The sequence below is a fragment of the Synchiropus splendidus genome, chromosome 1 (genome assembly GCF_027744825.2).
Source record: "Synchiropus splendidus isolate RoL2022-P1 chromosome 1, RoL_Sspl_1.0, whole genome shotgun sequence".
Taxonomy (NCBI): domain Eukaryota; kingdom Metazoa; phylum Chordata; class Actinopteri; order Syngnathiformes; family Callionymidae; genus Synchiropus; species Synchiropus splendidus.
Genome location: NC_071334.1, coordinates 62,775,094 through 62,794,090, shown reverse-complemented (window position 1 = coordinate 62,794,090; position 18,997 = coordinate 62,775,094). Strand labels below are relative to the sequence as shown.

General features: G+C 43.0%; 3 protein-coding genes across 4 annotated transcripts; 1 reads left to right on the top strand and 2 right to left on the bottom strand.

The window, feature by feature from the left end:
- Positions 1-8,825: 8,825 nt before the first annotated feature.
- Positions 8,826-12,687, top strand: sh3yl1 (SH3 and SYLF domain containing 1). 2 transcript variants are annotated; one of them, XM_053884462.1, is made up of 11 exons: positions 8,826-8,903; positions 10,007-10,117; positions 10,183-10,296; positions 10,715-10,779; positions 10,856-10,968; positions 11,175-11,303; positions 11,410-11,554; positions 11,620-11,749; positions 11,835-11,924; positions 12,013-12,042; positions 12,113-12,687. In XM_053884462.1, coding segments are annotated over exons 1-11 (1,161 nt in total). In that variant the 5' UTR covers positions 8,826-8,902; the 3' UTR covers positions 12,346-12,687. The 2 variants fall into 2 exon arrangements, with proteins under 2 accessions (XP_053740437.1, XP_053740426.1); XM_053884451.1 differs by lacking the exon at positions 8,826-8,903 and adding an exon at positions 9,336-9,493.
- Positions 12,688-13,346: 659 nt separating this feature from the next.
- Positions 13,347-16,183, bottom strand: LOC128767167 (solute carrier family 22 member 6). Its single transcript, XM_053879036.1, has 9 exons — positions 15,989-16,183; positions 15,005-15,102; positions 14,795-14,949; positions 14,554-14,722; positions 14,376-14,478; positions 14,162-14,274; positions 13,884-14,095; positions 13,700-13,808; positions 13,347-13,635 (listed from the first exon to the last, which is right to left on the bottom strand). Exons 1-9 carry the CDS (start codon positions 16,181-16,183, stop codon positions 13,347-13,349), a joined length of 1,443 nt encoding a protein of 480 aa, XP_053735011.1.
- A 1,287-nt stretch (positions 16,184-17,470) lies between these two features.
- On the bottom strand, positions 17,471-18,963 carry LOC128752203 (required for drug-induced death protein 1-like). Its single transcript, XM_053853159.1, has 2 exons — positions 18,608-18,963; positions 17,471-18,301 (listed from the first exon to the last, which is right to left on the bottom strand). The coding sequence occupies exons 1-2, from the start codon at positions 18,812-18,814 to the stop codon at positions 18,173-18,175; spliced, it is 336 nt and encodes a 111-aa protein (XP_053709134.1). The 5' UTR covers positions 18,815-18,963; the 3' UTR covers positions 17,471-18,172.
- Between the last annotated feature and the right edge of the window lie 34 nt (positions 18,964-18,997).

The following is an 18,997-nucleotide window of genomic DNA, read 5'->3' as shown; positions in this document are numbered from 1 at the left end:
CTGACCATTATAATGTCACTTTTCATGCACGATTCATTCAAGGTATTCTTTACATTTCAAGGCTTTACGCGTAAATGGATTCTTCTGTTTATGAAACGCAATTTATATTATGCATGAATTGTTTATTTATCTTGAGTAATTCCTGTAACAGTAATCATCTTCATTATAGTGATTCTGGTGAGTGTATTTTTACTAATTTATTTTTATCCTGCAGAAGTGATGCAATCTGCCAGGTTGAAGTCCGGGACACCAGGGAAGCACACAGAACCGTGGCCTGGTCCGTTTAGGCCCGTTACGGGAGCTGCTTCGTGGAAGGGCTGTTCCGATGCGTTCATGTTCATGCGCTTGTATTGGGGGAAATTACTTCACTTCTGCGCCCGGCCCTGTTGACTGAATGCAACCGACATCCTCGCTCAGGGATCTATTTTCGAGCGCTTGATTTGGGTGACAAATGGATTCAGGACGCAGCCCTGTGACGCACCCCCGGCGAGCATGTGCGCGTCTCTTAAACTGTCTCTGACTTGGCGTGCAGAGAGGCTTCTGTGGAGGAAGGAGAGAGGAGCGAAAAAGGTAGTCGCACTTCAGTCATGGCCACAAACAGCTGACGGTCGCTGCAGGTGATGAGGCTGCTCCGCCCGCTGCACGCGCTCCTCCACCACCCGCCACCGGGCCCCGGCGGATAGCACGCGCTACTGACACCGACCCCGGGTCAAGACCACCGAAACACCCAATCCAGCAGACACAGCACTCCTCTGGTGGACTCGACCTGTTCAGTCGGAGGCTCTGGTGAACACGCAGGTGACGCGTGGACCGTGAGCGGCAGTACCTGGAGGTGAGTTCCAGATTCCCGCTTCATTGGGTCAGACACTACCTGTGATGACCAAGGCTCCTCTCCGGGTGTGATGAGATGACTCTTAGGTGACACTTCCGTTGATCTTGTGTGGGGGACTCCTCTCCTCAGGCCCACAGCCATGGTTCCGCGGCTGCCGGTGCTGTCGGTGCTGCTTCTCCTGCTGCTGGCTGCGGGTCGCTGCACGGCTGCTGCCTTGCTGAAGAGCCCCGGCGCGCGGGCAGAAGGGCGCATGGAGTCTCGAAGCGTTCTGGAGCTCGTGGGCCGATACTCTCGTGGGAGAGTGGAGACTGAGCTGGAACTGACCAGACACGGTGAACAAAACTCTGAGAAAGAGAAGCGGACGAATCCTGGAGTCGGTCAGTACTATTGGTTCTCACCTTGTTTCTTTCTTTTTTTACTTCTGCATACATGTATAGATTTATATGTTGTCATGTTATATTTTTGCTTTACCTTTATGTATACCTTTGGTCTGGTCGGGATTCAAATGATAGTTATTTTTGCATATCCCTAAGGGCCCAATGATATTAGGTACATAAAAAGTTGGATTCTGTTGGGCCTTGCTCCAACACTATGTCACACTAAAATTATAAATCGATGCTCGTGGGGATTACTGCACTTTTAATTACTTTAATTGTATCATCAGACTGTAAATCACCCTCATAATGAACTTTGTTTCATGAAACTATTATCCTACCTAAAAAGGGAAAAGTATATAGATGTATATATAGTAAGTATGGAAAGTATACAAAAATAAAATGTAAAATGCTGTGGATAAGAAAATCTTGTTTTTGCAAGTTGCTAGCACAAAATACATGAATTAATTATTGACATTTTTACAGTAGAGCATCAACACCGAGGCGCTCGACAGAAAGAGAAGTTTATCAAACATTTGACAGGTAAGCCCTTCCTTGACATTGACTTTGTAAACAAAATGCATAAAGTCACTTGAAAAAAAAACACATTTTTGCCCTTCCACTTTTCAAAAAGTGAAGACTTTTTTTCGACTGAAAACGACAGTGTAGCGTCAGGCAGCGTTGTGAAAAACAGCATGTGGCACATGTACATAAAACCTTGCCACAGAAGAACAATTCAAACATGGCACACAAAATGGAATACTGGGGCACAAAGATTTTGTGTAAATAAATACTTTCAATAAACTCAAAGGCTGTTGCTACGAAAGGCCCCTGGTGTAAGTAGCGCTGACCATCTTGAATTTCTAAAATATGTAAATCCATTTCTAAGCGAGTGACTTTGAGTTTGTAGCCCTGGCAGAATCCGTATCCCCCTCTTCAGAGGAGTCAGTCAAATATTCTAAATTTAAACAACCATTTAATGTTGTGAAGCAGTTATTGCCTCACTTTGACAGATTAAACAAAATGTACAGTGTTAGTTATGGCGACACACTGATCATTTTAATCAATCCAAAAGTTGTTTATCGCTTTTGCCTCGGTTACCCGGAGTGTACAATGTGGCTATTTCATGTGACAGGGATATAAAACGGAATTGTGCGGCTATGACCCACCTTGTGGATGGCCCTTACAGACACACTCGCCAGAGGAGGTGCACCTCAGTAGAGAAGGTCAGAGACGGTTTCCTCTGCATGGTTAGAAGAGGCTATGCATTAGGGATCTCCAAAAGACCAAAGTTTTATTATAACCTTAAAAACTCCAGAACACCACTTATGTCTGGCAAAGAACTTTTTGAATTTTTGTTATTTTGCCGTGAGCCAAAACAATTCTTTAGTCATGGCCGTTTTAGAAATCCATTTAACGTTTTAACGAAGACACATGATGTGCCGGATGTATGCGCTGTCTCTGTGTCCTTCAAGTTCACTGATGTTTTCCTTTTTTTTCTTTTTTTGTAACTATTGATCTGGTTTGATAAATGTCCCACTTGAAATTGATTAGAGACTGTGGCCGCGGGCGAGGATGAGACAGTGATTGCTGATTGAAGAATGCAGAACTATGAAACAAAGAACAAATGTATTACACATTCAGCTACTCTCATGTTCATCGACCCCTTGACCTAGTCAACCTCCACGAGATATAAAAGGGTTTTGATGGCAGCGGGGTACCAATTATTATTTAACAGGCGTTCTCCTTTTAATGTTTCTAGTCTGTGCAGATCTTCCACACGTGCTTGCCAATGCCAATAATGTATTCGGGGGCTCACACAATGATACAGTCACATACACGCATTAAACGCATTAAAATGAAACTATGATGTTCAGTAATGTAGTGTTGCGGGCAGTGGCCCTAAATGTGTTGGGTCAACATAAAAAACAAATCCAATTGCACTGAACGGCAGAAATTTACACACGTAAACACGAGCACAAACACACCCACAAACAAGAGGTTTGAAATGTATCTATCTATGAAGCAAATGTTAGCATTTTTCCTCTATCTTCATCACTGTCATTCTATTTTAACATTTGTAATCTCATCCTACAAATGTCATCTTAAGACTGTAACCAATTCTTGTTTTGTGTATTCACAAGGGATGCAACGAACTGAAAATTTGTGGCCAAATAAGAAGAAGAATACCAAATAATACTGAATGCCAAATGTCCAATGTGGTTTAGTTATTTACTATTTTAACTATTTTACTATAACATTTTTACTTACATGTTTGTTAAAGAAAGTTGATGCTTAGATGATTGAATATTTTTGACATTTTTATGTTTCAGACTTTTAAAATAATAAAAAAAAACGCATTTATATATCACATAGGCTGATAATGTAAACAGAGGGCTCTGGATAGTCTGGTTGAACACTCATTGCAAACTGCAATTCTATTCACGCTCTCTAATACTTTAAAAAAAGTTTAAAAAGGTTCACACTTTATGCAGAGTTTGGATCACACTGAAACATCGCCACAATGGCTTATTAAATCCACTTAATACTTTGACACCACACACATGAAATGATCAAATAAAGAGGCAACGTGTGACAGATGGGTCGTGAAGTCAAAATCATTTCCACTTGTGTTGAACCGCCACTGTTGATAGTACACTTAGTTGCAGCAGTTGGTGTACAGGGAGAAGAGCTGTGGAGAGAGAACACAGCCGGTCAGGAAATCCGTAAACCACCTGCAGAGGGAGTCAGGCACGTTCAGCTGGCGAAGCTTGTCTTGAAGCAGAGCGGGGAGAATCGTATTGAAAGCAGACACAGGTTCCTGGGGAGTCCAGGTGCTCCAGAACGAAGTGATGGGCCTGGTTTACTGCATCATCTACAGATCTGTTGGCTCTGTAGGCCAACTGCATCGCCCCCAGGAGGGGAGCAGTGATATAGACAGTTACTAAAAGAATAGAAAAAGGCATTCAACAACCTTATGTGTGTGTGTGTGTGTCCTTTATCGATCTGCATCACTGGCTATAACGGATTGTAGTCTTCTTCTGATCTGGTCCATGACTATCCTCACTAAAGTGTTTCTCACCTCAAAAGGTAACAATTCTGACACATGCTGTCTTCCAGGTTCGCTGAACTTCAACCCAAGGTGTCGAAAACATTTCCGCCGACTTTTTAACAACACCAGAGACTGCTCAGTTCCCGCATGTGAGTATGAGCATGCGGTCTTAACCGCACAAACCAGACATGGGGGATAGAATTTTTGACTGAATGTTTTGGTTCTGCAGACTACAAACGCTGTGCTCGACTTCTGATGCGCCTTGCCAAAAGTCCCCACTGCTCTGGCCGGTGACACCGCGACTCATGGGGATCCAATCAGTCTGGCCTATGAAAGAGACTGTTCCAGGCTGGACCGTATTTAATCAGGCGTTATTAAATCATTAAAAAGGCGTATGCCTGAAGCCTTCACCAGAGCTGTCACTGTGCTTGAATTGAGCCACTGAGTCACAAAGCTCATGTAGCTTGGACAAAGACCATCTTGGAGTTCAAAAATGGTGGGTGCTGGTTTGCTTCTTGCTGACATCGCTACTTCCTCTGTATCTAAGGGTCACAACTTTATTTTACTCCACAAGCTGTGAAGATCGAGAGTTGTGTTTGCAGCTCTGATGTACAGTATGTGTGTCTGACATTTCTGCTGAAAATGTATTTATTTACTGGATCGACATTTATATTCAAGGATTTGTAATGTGGAACTGATCGATGGAATCATTTACGCTGTAAGCCCTGTTTTTGTATTCCTGATTTGAGCGGCATGTAAACTTATAAAAGTGGAGCTCACCGAACTGTTCCAGAAAGGGCCACGGTGGGTGCGGGTGTAAGCTTAAAGCTTAAATTGTGCATTCTTGATTTGTTGGAACAATATCAGTTCCCACTGTTGCCCTTTCTGGAACAGTGTGGTGACCCCTGGAACAACACAACTACACATCCGAGATTCATCTGTGTTCTACCTACTCCCCTTATAGAACAGCACAGTGCGCATTGTTTTGTAAAAGTTGAACTGCTACCATGTTTATCATTAGTTAATAAATAATTTATATACACATCCATTGATTTTCACTTCTTACAATGATAAAAACAAAATGTAACGGGCGAATACGCTGACCTGGAATTCAAATATTTCCTTCTTCTGAAATGGCATTTTTTTCAATGTTTTGTTTTTTTGATTTTTGTTTCGGTTTGGAATCGATTTCAATCAGTTAATATTCAATAGACAGCGATGAGCACAGATAGTCATTAAGCTAAAGCCCTGCAATAATTCAGCACTAAAATAAACAAAAACCATTGGTGACAAACACAACCAGCTGATTTGGGATCTCATGATAGAGACCTTTTGTTATCGCCTCATCTTCAGCTGCCTCTTCAGAAAAACAAAAATAAAATCTTCCAATCAGCTTCATCTCAGAATAAGATAAGATAAGATCTTCACCGCTGTTTTTCCATTTTTATCTCAATGTGGGACAGATGTCAACAACACTGAGCAGTGACTTCCTCGAGAGCTCTATACAACTGAAATTGAATTGGAGATGGACACAGTCAAAATTTTTATGTTTTCTATTTTAAATCCTTTAAATGTCACAAGTCCTCCCTCAGGCTACAAAAACGTCCTATTTTGAAACGGAATGATCCACATATGAAATTGAAAGTGTGTGCCTCCTATTGAGACGACAAACATCAACGCAGACTTCAGGTTTGTGAACCGCTTGTGTTTCGAAATAAAATACTCTCAAGAAGTAAACTACTTTGTGTTGTAGACAGAGAGGGATTTTGTTATTGTACTTGCATTATGACCCTCTCACAGGCTCCCATGAATGGGAGTCTGCCATCGTCATCTGTCAGATATTCAGAGTAGACTCATTGTTTTCACACAGTCTTGAAAGAGGCTAGGCGCTTATGGTGTTATGCTACGTTACGAATACTGATACTGCTTCTAAGGGAGTTGAAGCTGCACTGGAAAGCTGACCCTTTCCTCTATATTAGATTAAGTAACCATGATTTGTCCACATCACATACATACAAGGGCCTCTCTTTAAGGGCCACACAGGTTACCTCAGTGGGCCCCACTATTTCCTACACCATACAGTCCTCTCTGTAGCCCCGCAGTGAGCTATGATTTTAAACTGGGATACATGAATCCTGCGCCTTGCCATCTTGGAGCGTGTTTTCCAGACGCCTTATCTGGGGAATAATTTGGATTACACAGATGCTTTTCCTGGCGTCATGGTGGACCATAACCGATCAGTATTAATCAGAGGCTTGTGCGATCTCTTGTGGGACCAGAAGGTTTTCTGTCAATCCTCTGATTCAAGGATGCCCAAGGGTTTGGCTCCAAAATTGTGTTGATAAGGCTTGTGTCATTTAACAGAGGGCAGAGCGTGGTGTTCTCTGTCTCTGAAATAGCAATGTACACCCAACAATATGAAGTTTAGAGCCACACTTTTGCTCTAAGTACTCAGATTTCCTCCTATGCAGACATGAAAGGTCAAGTTGTGGGCGACTCTAAATTGCCACTGGGTGTGTAAGTGTTGTATTGCACACATAGTCCTGATATACCAAGTCAACTCCTGTAGAGGAGCAGTGAAGGCTGAGCTCACGGCATCCCAGAGCGAGAAGAGACACCATCAAGCAATGGTCTGCTTTTTGCCACATCATGGTTACTGACAAGCGCCTCAGATGATATGCAACCTTTGAAGCATTTCGGCTGAGATTCTGTGGTGACAGAGAAAGGAGCCTTCCATGAGCACCTGGCACAGACCCATTGACAAAGTGCTAGGCTGTCAACAGCTCCCACTGTAGATTCATGTGACCATTTCAGGGTTCACTTCAATTTTCAACTGTTTTCAAGCCAAATAGGACTGGATCCAATTTCATGGCTGTCAGAGGTGTCTATACCAAAAGCTATATCAAGGGAGGGAAGCGCCATGTGATCTGATAGTTTAAGAAAGATTAATGTGTGTTTTAAAAACCTATGCTTGACTTCCTGGGAGGGAAGAATTTGCACTCATTTAACCGCAAAGATTTCTAAATTTAAGTTCTTGTATTTCCTCAGGGGAGATTAGCCCAGCTGATATCTCCACAGATGTGACACATTTGTTCACAATTTTAGTCAGGAATTCCCAGCAAATGAGCTTCCTGTGTCCTTGTAAGGCAGAAAATTGATTTGCCCGATCATATTTTAGAAGAGCAAAATTGTCACCAAAAACATTGCGCAAACATATGCATGTATTATGATGGGTTTGTGTGTCTGATGCAGGAGGTTAGATAAACTTTATTTTTGCGCTTAAGAAGTAGAAAATCTGGAATAAGATGTTGCATTCATTTGGACAAGAAGCACCCATTCACACTGGGTCAATTCACTTCCTCCCCACATAAGTGATTAATGTGACCGTATGTGAACCTTCCATTAATCATCAGATAACTCGCTGTCATCCGTGTCCTTTACAGTAATAATAATAATAATATGCTTCTTTACTACCTTCATTAATTATTTCTCATATCTGTTTAGTTGTTAAAATTGTAAAACTAAGAGTAAATGTTTATTGACTTTAGAATAAAAGTTCCTAAATAAGGCACCATGTTAAGCTTTACTGTGTTTCCTGCCTTGCTGATGTCACAGTTTGTCTGTATGAAGTTTCTATTTTGTTTCAGGACACTTTTTGCATTCCATAAAAAAAAGCTGGGCTCAATGTTTGAGCACTCTTGTTACCACCCGTGGTCCATTCAGTGGTTCAGGTCGATGACATACAATGATCTGTAAGCATGGGTGGTGGTTGGCTCTCGGTCTCTTGCCCTTTGTTACAGTGAGAGCGTCTTGCTCTCCCCAACCACGTCATTGGAATTAACACAAGACAATCAATGAATGACCGACATTTATTTTAGGCAGATGTCTCATCGTAAGAAAGTTGTTAAACCTGAAACTTCATTTTGAGACAAACCTGTTTCTTTTCTGGAAGCGCCCATCTTCATCCCAGCACATTATCCAAATGTAGATAAGATAATTAAATAATATTTGCATTATTTTATAAATAAAACCCACTTCTTTTATTCGGTTTAGAAGTTAACATCACAATTTAATTATAGTTGTGTTGTGTTAAAACTGGACTGCTTGATTTAAGAACTTGAAACTTTTTGCAAAAGCGATATTAAAAGTGAATAGTTTATGATAAGTGATGACTTACGAGTTATATAAACGTCAAGATGAAATTCGTTTATAGATCATAGCTTTTATGCTTGATAGATTATTGCCTTTATGATTGACATTATAGCGTTTATGAATACTTTTGTGTGAAATTATTTAAAATGTACTCACGGTTTTCCTCCAAAGCAACTTACAATCAGTGCATTAAAACTTTTCTGAAAGAATCTAGCCGCATTTTTATCCCGTTCATCCCATGTTTAACTCACTGCTGATGTCAGATCTACATCATTTCTTAAACTAGCTGTAACAAAATTTACTTTACTATTTCCGATTGCGTTCTTTCAACACACCGCATGCGTTATCAACCGGAACTTGGCGCTACAAATAATAATAACAGCGACGCATGATCGCCATTACGCATGCGCTTGCACGCTCCTCTCAGGTGAGACGGAAGTGAACGGCAGCCGGGATCTGGTGCTCGCAGCGCTCGGCTGACACTCATCGAAAAGTAAGTATCAAGGACGTCATTGATAGTTTTATGTCATTTAAAATGTCTGGCGAAATCTTTGGCACTGACCGTTGTGACTGCTGTCTCTGTTGTTCTCCACAACCGACCTCTCGAATTGAACATACCTGCTCAGCTAAACAAATAGGTGCTTTGTGAGTTGTTTATGAGTTGTTGTTTTTTTTAAACATCGCAGTCTGTTGTGTTTCCAGTCGCCACGATTGAATGTGGTTCAATTCTGTTCGGGTAGTTTCGTTGTTCCAGGCGCCAGAGCTGCATCCAGAATGAGCTTCTCTCGGAACCACCGATAGGACTTGTGTTGGTCCATTGATCTTTTCATCATAGAACTTCAGTTCACTCTCTTTGATGTGTGGTATGCGAACTTGCTGTAATGGGTTGGTCTTATGTCTGTTACACACAAAGAAACAACAAAAAGGAAAAAAACACTTGTGTTCAAGGCCAGTGCTCTTCAGAACAACAAATAAGTTCGGCCTCTTGTTGGACCTGATCATCTGGTTCTGGATCCATCGGCAGCTGCAGAACATTCCCGACTGACAGCTCATCTACATGCGGAAACATTTCCGGACAACAAAGTAAACTACTAGTTTTAACCAAAAAAATAATAATCTGGTGCTTTGTTTACAGTTCTCATTTCAACCATGGTGATAAGCTATAAAGGCGATAAGAAAATTGTGATTTGAAATGTTATTTTCAGACCTCAAAAAACAAGTTGCTGGCAGGACTGAACTATAATTATCCGTTCAATTGAACAGTCTTAACATGTGATGTCTGTAGCACCTTAGGTGAAAGGCAACATCAGTGCCTTTGTTGCCACGGAGATGTTTTGATAGATATGTGAGCGTAGATGTTGTCTGCAGGAGAGGATCAATGAAGCTGCAGTGCAGTGAGCGGGATGAAGTGGCTGGTTAGCTCTTGACTGGCAGTCAGGTGTCTGAGGTCATTGGTTGATCCACTGCTGTTTCTCACCTCACTCAAGCCTTTGCTGAAAGAAGCGAAACGAACAACTCAATGTGTGATTTGTATCAGACAGAATTTGGTCTTGGGATGCACCAAAACAACATTTTTTTTTTTGGTGTTGTTCACAGTGAGTAACCCAATCCCATCCAACCTAAAGTCAGAGGCTAAGAAGGCTGCCAAAATCCTCCGCGACTTCACGCAGATCTCCAACCGGAATGGACCCGACAAACTCATCCCAGGTGAGGCTGTTTGCAGCAGCGACTTATCTGATATTTACCTTTTGTGTTTCTCATATTTTTTTCAGCGCACGTCATAGCAAAGGCCGAGGGTCTGGCCATCATCTCTGTCATCAAGGCAGGTTTTATGATCACAGCACGTGGTGGCAGTGGAGTCGTCATCGCCCGTCTGGCTGATAGGCGTAAGTTACTTGTGGCTGTGGCTTGCAGGAAAACCTCAGGGCTGAAGCTGCAGCGTCAAGTCATCTGACGTTACAGCTTCCTTCCGTGGGCATTGCGGAGACGATTGGATCGTAGCGGCTGACTGAAAGTTGCTCTAGACAGAGGCCCTTTTTGTACCAGCACTTCTTTGATCAGTCCTGTGCCTTAACTTGTATTTCCAATTTATTTACATTTTCCTATGTCGGTACAAAGCTGTTGTTGTCATTCTGTTAGATTAAACACAGTGTCATTTGACTTTTCGACCGTGAAAAGGAGTTGAGGCCACATTATACTTTAAAGTAGGCAACACTGATTCACAACACCACGTAATTTTTTACTGCTGCAGGGTGGCCTTTGTTGCTGCACCGTGAATAAAGTTGTCTTCTCTGGGTTGTTCAGGATGGTCAGCGCCGTCAGCCATTGGCATTGCTGGACTTGGAGGAGGCTTTGAGATTGGTGTTGAGGTTTGTGGTTCATTTTTCTGAATGATTCTATCTTGGAAGTCTCAGTCTGTGAGTGCCACTCTTGTGTGCTTTACAGGTTTCAGACCTAGTCATCATTCTGAACCAGCGTCGAGCTATTGAGGCATTCACCAAGGGTGGAAACCTAACTCTTGGTGGGAACTGCACTGTTGCTGTCGGTCCGATGGGAAGGTGATCACCTGTTTTTCTGTCATCCTGAATGGCTACTGATCCCCACTGCACTGCCAGTTGTGATGGAAGATCATTTCAGATGAAACTTTTTTTTTCCTCAAGCTTTTCAAGCGTTTTTTTTTTTTTTTGTGCACAAGAGATTTTTTAAATAAACTGTTGGGAACTTTCTGTTTTCAGAGCTGTTTTCTGTTGAACTACTGTTGCAGGAATGTGGAGGCTGATGTGGCGGTGCGCAGCACTGCTGCTGTCTTCACCTACTGCAGGTCCAGAGGTTTGTTTGCCGGCATCTCATTGGAAGGATCCTACCTGGTGGAACGCAAGGAAACCAACCGCAAGTGCGTGAGAATCTCCAAAACTTGAGGCGTATAAACCTTTGCATGAGCGCCAAAATGTTTTCATAGCTGAAGTGTCTTTTTGAGCATGAATTTACGGACCTTACAGGTTTTATACCCGGGACATCAGGGCATCTGGGATTTTGAACGGAGATGTGGAGCCACCACCAGAATGCTACGACCTCTACAAGGTTCTGGACGAGTACACAGCGGCCTATGTTGCTGACTGGAGTGAAAAGAACATTCACCCAAAAGTAAGCGGAAGAACAAATGACGTGAAAGTGACGTGGTAAATACTGATATTTATTTTTTTCCTCAGTCACTACCACCGTCCAGACCGGCAGCTCCCCCTCAAAGACCACCAAGCAGTTACCAGAAGGCCCAACATGGAAGAAGTAGCTACCAGCAGGCCCCGCCCACGAGCTACCACCAGGCTCCCACAAACTCTGGTTTATCCACTTTGAATGCTGTCAAACTGCTTTCTTTAATGAGGAGTAATTGGTGGGTAATGTGCGTGTAATAACTCTGTGACAGGTGCGGCCGCAGCAGCAGCAGCTGTTTCATCTGCAAGAAGTAAAAACGCACTTTATCCCAGCATCTCTATTTACAAATCTGAGACGTCAGGTGAGTCGACACACTTGGGCGAATACAACTTACTAAAACGTGCCAAAAACAAAATGCATTGAATACAGTCACGTCGCTTCCTTTCTAGAAAACTTTTCCTCGAGGGCTTCGAACTTTGGTGCGTTGACTACCGTTGTAATAATCAGAAGAGTAGAATGAACGACTGATTCAAATGATTGTCTTTCCAGGGGGAGCAGTCGCATCAGCAGCGTCAGCATCTGCTGCTGCAGGTGCAGATGGTGGTCTGCTGGTCGCCACAGCAACACATGCTTTCACAGGACAGCAGCCCGGTGACCTCAGCTTTGCTCCCGGTGACACTATCACTGTGATAACCAAGACAGAATCTCAGTATGACTGGTGGGAGGGGCAAACCAGCGATGGCCAGGTCGGCATCTTTCCAGCCAATTTTGTCACTCTCTGAAACCAGCTGGGCCACGCTCTGCTTTCCCTGTTTCCCTGCCCTTCCCTTCCTTGAATTGGACCTGGGCTTCCTCTACTGAAAAGATCTGTTCTGCTCCTCTGTCGCCCTCTGCTGGAAATATAGTGAACGTCAGCTCCACAATTCATCACGGATTATCCAAGATACTTTTAATTCAATAGACACGCAGATAACGTTGTCGGAATGCATTTTATAAGCATATAAATAAACAGTAGGATTCAAAATGAGACTAGAAGTGCCTTGTTTTATTTTTGATATGTACTGTCAAGGAATAAAACCAACTACAATGTAACGACAAACATTTCTTTAATTAAAGACAAAAAACAATGTTGACTGGGATTAAAGTAGATTTCTTCCTGTTTGAGTGGCAACTGGCTTCTGCAAGGAAACAATAGAAGCAGATGTGATGGATCTTTGTGGTTGAATTGAAGTGTCATTTCTCTTATCTTAAATATTTTAAATGAAACTTTTTATCATCCAATATTACTAGAATAAAAACTATTGAATAGAATTCCTTCGGCTGTTACGTTGCTGAGTTCAGCCTGTTCCACAGCACCTCACCAGAGCGGGTTTTGAGCTGTGTTTTGACTGTAGTACTTCTATTTCAGTCCTGGCTGGATGTCTTGGCGCTATTTAAGACATGTCAAGAACGTCCTCCTCCTTCATGGTGGTGTCCTGCTGCAACTAAAGTATGCATCCCCAAGCTCGACCATGACAGGCTCAATTCTGGCTGAATGGCCCTCATTTTTTTGGTTTACGCCCAACATATCCTCTGTTTTTCACCCAGACAATTAATTGTTAAACGCACCAACATTGTGTCATACAATGTGGTCTGTTGAAGTTCTGGCTTTACGTTTTAGTGCTCTGCTGTGCTGTGTATGGAGTTAGAATGTTAAGTGCAAGCAGCTGAAAACTAAAAAGATGGTCAATGAGGGGATTTTAATCATCAAAATAAGCTCTCCTGTGCCGGCAACCAGCTACTGTCAGATTCCAGAATCACTCCCACCGTTGTGTTTTTGCAAGTGTTTGGAGTCATTTGTGTCCACCAGAGGAAGTTGTTGACGTTGTTGCTTGCAGTCCTCAACGGTGTCTGGCAGTGGAGCTCCAGCAGTCTCAGGCAGCAGCAGGCACAGGCCGCAGCCAATGATGGGTCCACTGCTGTACAGCAGCATGGCGCCCAGGGAGATGGCTCCACCAGAAGTGGCCGGCACCGCAGAGTTGATCAGGCAGCCGATCCTGTAGGACAGGTTGACCACAGAGAGGCAGCGCTGTCTGTGGACAAAAAATGGCGGCAAAAGTCGGTCGATTATTTTTTCCTTGTCAGCATCACCTTTACCTTATGACAGTGGGGAAGAGCTCAATGCCGTAGACGTTGGAGACAAAGATGGCGGCAAGCACGCACAACTTCCCAAAGAGAGCCAGGCTCATGACCAGGACTCCCCCTCCTCCTATTATTGCCAGCACATCAATACGCTGTCAAAGCAGTTTGTCATTTTCAGTCAGACCATTCCGTCTCTCACCCTGGAATCTGGAGAGCAGCAGCGAGAGAAAGGAGGCGCAGCCGCTCAGGAGAAGCGCCAACATGGTGTTGGTCCGCCGGCCCAGGTGCAGCAATGGCACCAGCAAACACGGGGTCTCGGACAGACCTGAGAAGAAGTGGGCAGAGTACACTCCAACACCAAAGGAACCCACGTTCATGCTGATGCCGTTGTAGGTGATGGAGGACGCCAGGCTGTCAATCGACAAGCAAACTGTTCAATGAAGGAGCACAAAGAAGAGAGAGATTGACCAGCCAAACCTCAGGAAGCTCATGATGGACAGCCGCAGCAGAACCATTGGATGTTTCAGCTGCATCGTGTCACCAGTTGTGGCCTCTGTTGCCGACTTGGGATCGGTGCTGGATTCCAGCAGCTACACACAATGACACGTGTTTAATAACACACCATAAAGAGTTATTTTGAGCAGTGGGTCTGATTTCACTGGCTCTCCCACATACAACCCGTTCATCTTACCAGGTCAAGGCATCTGTTATCAGCCAAACTGTTGTCACGGTAACGCTTCAACTCATCAGCCTTCTGGAACAACATCAGCCAACGAGGCGACTCTGGTATAAAACTGAAGAGACGGGAGTTTGTGATGGTTATTTGTTGGGTCTTGAGTGTGCACAGGAGTGTGTGCGTGCATAGCTACAAGAATAGTGGCAGGCAGATCAGTTGAGGAAGTGACATCATTAGGTGCAGCTGCGTCCAAGTGTTACTGGTCCAGGCTAGTGCGGATCCCCCCATCGTCCCCAGACTGAAGCAGAAGGGGAGGAACGCTGGTGGCCAGAGACGACTTGGAGCCAGGGTCCACTCCACCGCTAACATACAGATATATTCACAATAATGCAGTTTCACAGTTTACGTTTATCCACCCAGACTTGTGTGTTTACCCAGGCTGAAGCAGCTGATGTTGATGCAGCAGCTGCAGATGCCTGTCAGGCAGCGGACGGCCAGGTAGAAAAGGGGGTCATGGAAGATGGCAGGGAGGACCCCACATACAGCGTGAATGACGACACACACCAGCAGCACTGGGCGCCTCCCATATCTGCACACACTCATGTTAGCTTCACACATAGGTGCTGTGGGTTTGTGGGCGTTACCTGTCTGAGAAAGGTCCACACAGCAAGGACCCCAGTAGGAGGCCCACCATGAACATCATCTGACCATGGGTCAACCAGCTCGAACACTGGTTTGCTGACTGACAAGTACACACACACACAATATTATCTACAAACACTTCTAAATTTACTTAACACGTCCCCTTTTGCTTCACAGTTCCCATTAGCCTGAGCTGTAACCAAGGGACTTGATCACTCCAGAGTGTCCGGGTGCTTCCAGTTGAACACTCTTGAAACTCCATACTAGGAAGGCACCGTTTAAACTGACCTGCCTTTTCTCGGTTTTACTCTCTCTGGGATGGCTGAAGACGCCACATATCACCCAGGATGAGTCACAACCACATTTTTTCATTTCTTTGTGCTATCTGGGACAATACAGGCCTAAGAGGTGCCGTGGCTCAGGGTGCAATGAAATATGGCAACACTCCCAATACTTAATGTTTTACAAATAGTGTTCGTCAGTTGTATTAAGGTAAATGAACATTGGTGAATATGTTTCTAATATAGTGTGAGCAAAGTTTTTTTTCTTTGTTTTTTATAGCACTATTTCAAATGTCTTTTAAAAAATATTTACTCTTTTACAGGACTGACAACATGCTGATAAGATATACTTCTAATGATTTTTTTGTTCGTTCATTTACGCTCTGTGCAGCAAACACCACTGAAAATTCATCAACTCCAGTGCATAAAGATGAAATGAAAGAAAATCAAAAGCCAAATGGGATACTAAATAGCTTGTCTTAGAACTTTTTTCAATTTTACTTATTCTTTATCAAGAAAAATATTCAACAAAACTGAACTTTGCACACTTTTTGTAATTTTTAACTTTTTCCCCTCCATACTCTTAATCCTTAACAGACTTTGCCATCACGTTTCCCTGAGTAAAATTTCATGCTGTGTTAAATTCATATTCAACATCATCCTTGGATATTTAAGCAAAGTCAGATACAGATACTCTCAACTCACATCCTCGGTCATCCAGCCTTGATGAGTGCCGTCGAAGTCCTGGAGATCTGAAAAGTTGGTTGGACTGCCACATTTCTCTTGGTTGATGGGGTTGGTGAAGATGTCAAGAAAGAAGAGGAAGGAGGAAAAGAAGATGATGAGAGACAAACGCCAGTAAACAGATAGTTGCAGTGGAGACAGTTGAAGAAGAGTCATGATGTTGTGTCTGTGGACAGATGAACTTTAACCTCTAAAGGAAAAAGAACATGGGTTGGGATGGGCCAGGGAGGGAGGAGTGAGTGGGGGAATAGTTTTGCTGGAGTAAAAGGAGTCCCAGGTCAAGTCAGGCTTCAACATCAACATGGCACATAAGACCCGATCTACATCATGCAGTTGACTCTGTGTGCTGAAGGCTCTCCATATCATTTCATCAAGACTGGACCACAATTTTGCTTGGTTGACGATGATCTTTACACTGTGGCTGGTGGGAAAGGAAGACTTAGACACGACCCAAGAGCAGCGCAGGGACCTTGGTAACGCGTTACTCTTATGTCACAACCTTTTTCAGTAACGGGTGATCTAACGTGCTACTATTGCAAACAAAGTCATCAAATTAAAGTTACTTATCCAAGTCACTGGGCGTTACTATTGTTGCCATCGTCGGGAAGCCAAATGTTACCATTCGCTTTGTACAACTGCGTCTTTGGGCATGACGTCATGTGCGGAACACGCCAGTCACGGTTTCAACAAGCGGGCAGCGCTTGACACGTGAGCTGCCCGCTCCACGGCTGGAAATAAGAGACGCGTGAGGAGAGACGATCTGAAAATACTGCCACTACTTTGAATTAGTGTCTGCTATAGATGACTTCATCGGTGCAGTAAAACGACACTTATGCCAGATTTTTGTAGATTATTTTTTCTTTGGTGCAAGAAGAAACGGTACTGATGTGATGTACTGATGTTGCATTTTCTCTCGAAAGGAGCGTAGACGCGAGTAACAGCAGCCACTTACTGCTGCCTCCAGGTGGCCAACAGGAGACGTGACACACTGAGTCTTACTAAGCTTTTGCCTTGTAGTTCGTAAAATCATAGTAAAAATAATGGGGCATTCCCTGCATTTTATGATATAAATGGCAATATATCACTTTATTTTGTTTTTCAAAGTTGTTGCTTTTTGTGTGGGATTTTTGGGACAATGGGTTCGTGTGTAAGTAAAACATTGACTGTACATTCATATAACTGAGATTGTGCTGAAAAAACATGGAAAAACACTGGACGCCCAAGAACTCCAACTCCAAGGGGTGGGATTCGATAAAAAAAAATAATAATCTAGTGAATTAGAGAATTTGTGATTAATTCATCTCAAATAATGGCAGTTTAATGGCATAAGAATATTTGCCACAAGAAGCCACATTTTTCAATTGGAATGAATTTGGTATATTACTGAATCAAATGATGGATCCATACATAAACAACGAAATATTGTTTATTTTGCATCAGTTTGACAATGGCACAATAAATCATGATGGTGGCTATATTCAAGTTTTTATATCACCTTATTTAAACTCAAGCTCTGTCAATTTCTTGAAAATATTTGTATAAGAATTTCAAGTCCATTCAGAGTAGTGGAAACCCTGGCCATTGTGTAGCGAAAAACATCCCTGAACAAAAGCAAACAGATGCTTTTGTTTGCTTTTGTTCAGGGATTCATCCATGTTTGTTGTTGTTGTTATCATCCTAGCTGCCACGTGTCTTGTGCATCAGTGTGATCAGTGGACCAGGAACTCCTGCACTTACAAAGGTTCCCTGTCGTCTGGAGAGCAAACTGTTAAATTAAATTACATTTTTTTGTTGTAATTAATTAATCATAATAATGTTGTAATTAATTTATCATAATTAACTCGTTAAAGTTATATATATAGATGTGTTTAAATCTTGAGGAGGACGCTTCAGGATTCTGTCACTGTCTCTTGCAGGCTGGTTGTCTAAAGACGTGTTCGCCTGGTTCACAGTCAACATGGCAACTACTGTCTGCCAGGAAGTCTTCTATTGAGAATGTGAAAGACAAAATATTCTCCTGCACAACTAAAGATTACTGAAGTTTGCAAACACAAAAATATACATTTTATTTATAAACAACTTGACATCTACACTTGATCCACATTTGAAATAGCTGACGACTTGTTGGAAGAGCTTGGCCTCCCATCAGGCTCTGCCAGCAGTGCTGTGCGGCATCACCACAGTGATGACAGAGGTGGGGACAAACACAGCTGACATGCTCTGTAATCCAGCGACTAAACATCTCCAGCTGAAGCCCAGAGCCTTCCGTGCGTTCTGATGGACAAACACAAACACATGAATCAACACACCTTTGTGCTGCACACAACGACTAACATACGGTTAACTCTCACTAAAGATTTCTCACATTTTAAACTCTACAATTGTGTTCAGTCCCACTCACACAGTTGTGTGCCAGCTTCAGCGACACAAATTCATATAGTCAACTCGTACTCACATACTTGTCTTTTGATATGATCATTTTTCAGTGTGCAACATACACCAGCAGGCTTTGACTACATTTAAATTCTGCTATGAAAAGCAAACAGGTCTTCTTTCCCAGATGAGAATTACAAATGTTACCTTCCGGTATTTCTTATACTTCTTTTTCTTCTTCTCCTTCTTTCTTCTCTTTCTCTCTTCATATGTCTCCTGCTGCTCAGCCACCTCCTCCTGTGTCTCCTCGTAATCCTCCTCTAGAGGTTCATATTTATCCGGCAGCATGCAAAAATAAACTTCTTTGGAGGTTTTGTGAGAAGGTCTTATCTCTGCGTTCTTCTGAGCTCCCATGATTACTCTCCTCTGTTGTTGAGCTCCTCTGTCATGGGACCTTTGGGTGGAAGTCGAGTCACCCTCAGCTGTCTGCTGGACTTTGACTCCAAAACCAGGCCTTAGAATGGGACAGCTAAAGGACGAGTCCCAACAGCACTATGGCAGTAAACAAGATGAAGATGAACACTAAATAATGATAAT

Coding starts and splice junctions, on each gene's coding strand:
- sh3yl1 (XM_053884462.1), top strand. Junction 10,297..10,714: donor CGCCCGTCTGGCTGATAGGC/GTAAGTTACTTG, acceptor TGGGTTGTTCAG/GATGGTCAGCGCCGTCAGCC. Junction 11,750..11,834: donor CCAGGCTCCCACAAACTCTG/GTTTATCCACTT, acceptor ACTCTGTGACAG/GTGCGGCCGCAGCAGCAGCA.
- LOC128767167 (XM_053879036.1), bottom strand. CDS start 16,183: ATGACTCTTCTTCAACTGTCTCCACTGCAACTATCTGTTTACTGGCGT. Junction 15,103..15,988: donor AAGGCTGGATGACCGAGGAT/GTGAGTTGAGAG, acceptor TGTACTTGTCAG/TCAGCAAACCAGTGTTCGAG. Junction 14,479..14,553: donor ATCTGCCTGCCACTATTCTT/GTAGCTATGCAC, acceptor CCGTCTCTTCAG/TTTTATACCAGAGTCGCCTC.
- LOC128752203 (XM_053853159.1), bottom strand. CDS start 18,814: ATGGGAGCTCAGAAGAACGCAGAGATAAGACCTTCTCACAAAACCTCC. Junction 18,302..18,607: donor AGTATAAGAAATACCGGAAG/GTAACATTTGTA, acceptor TTTGTCCATCAG/AACGCACGGAAGGCTCTGGG.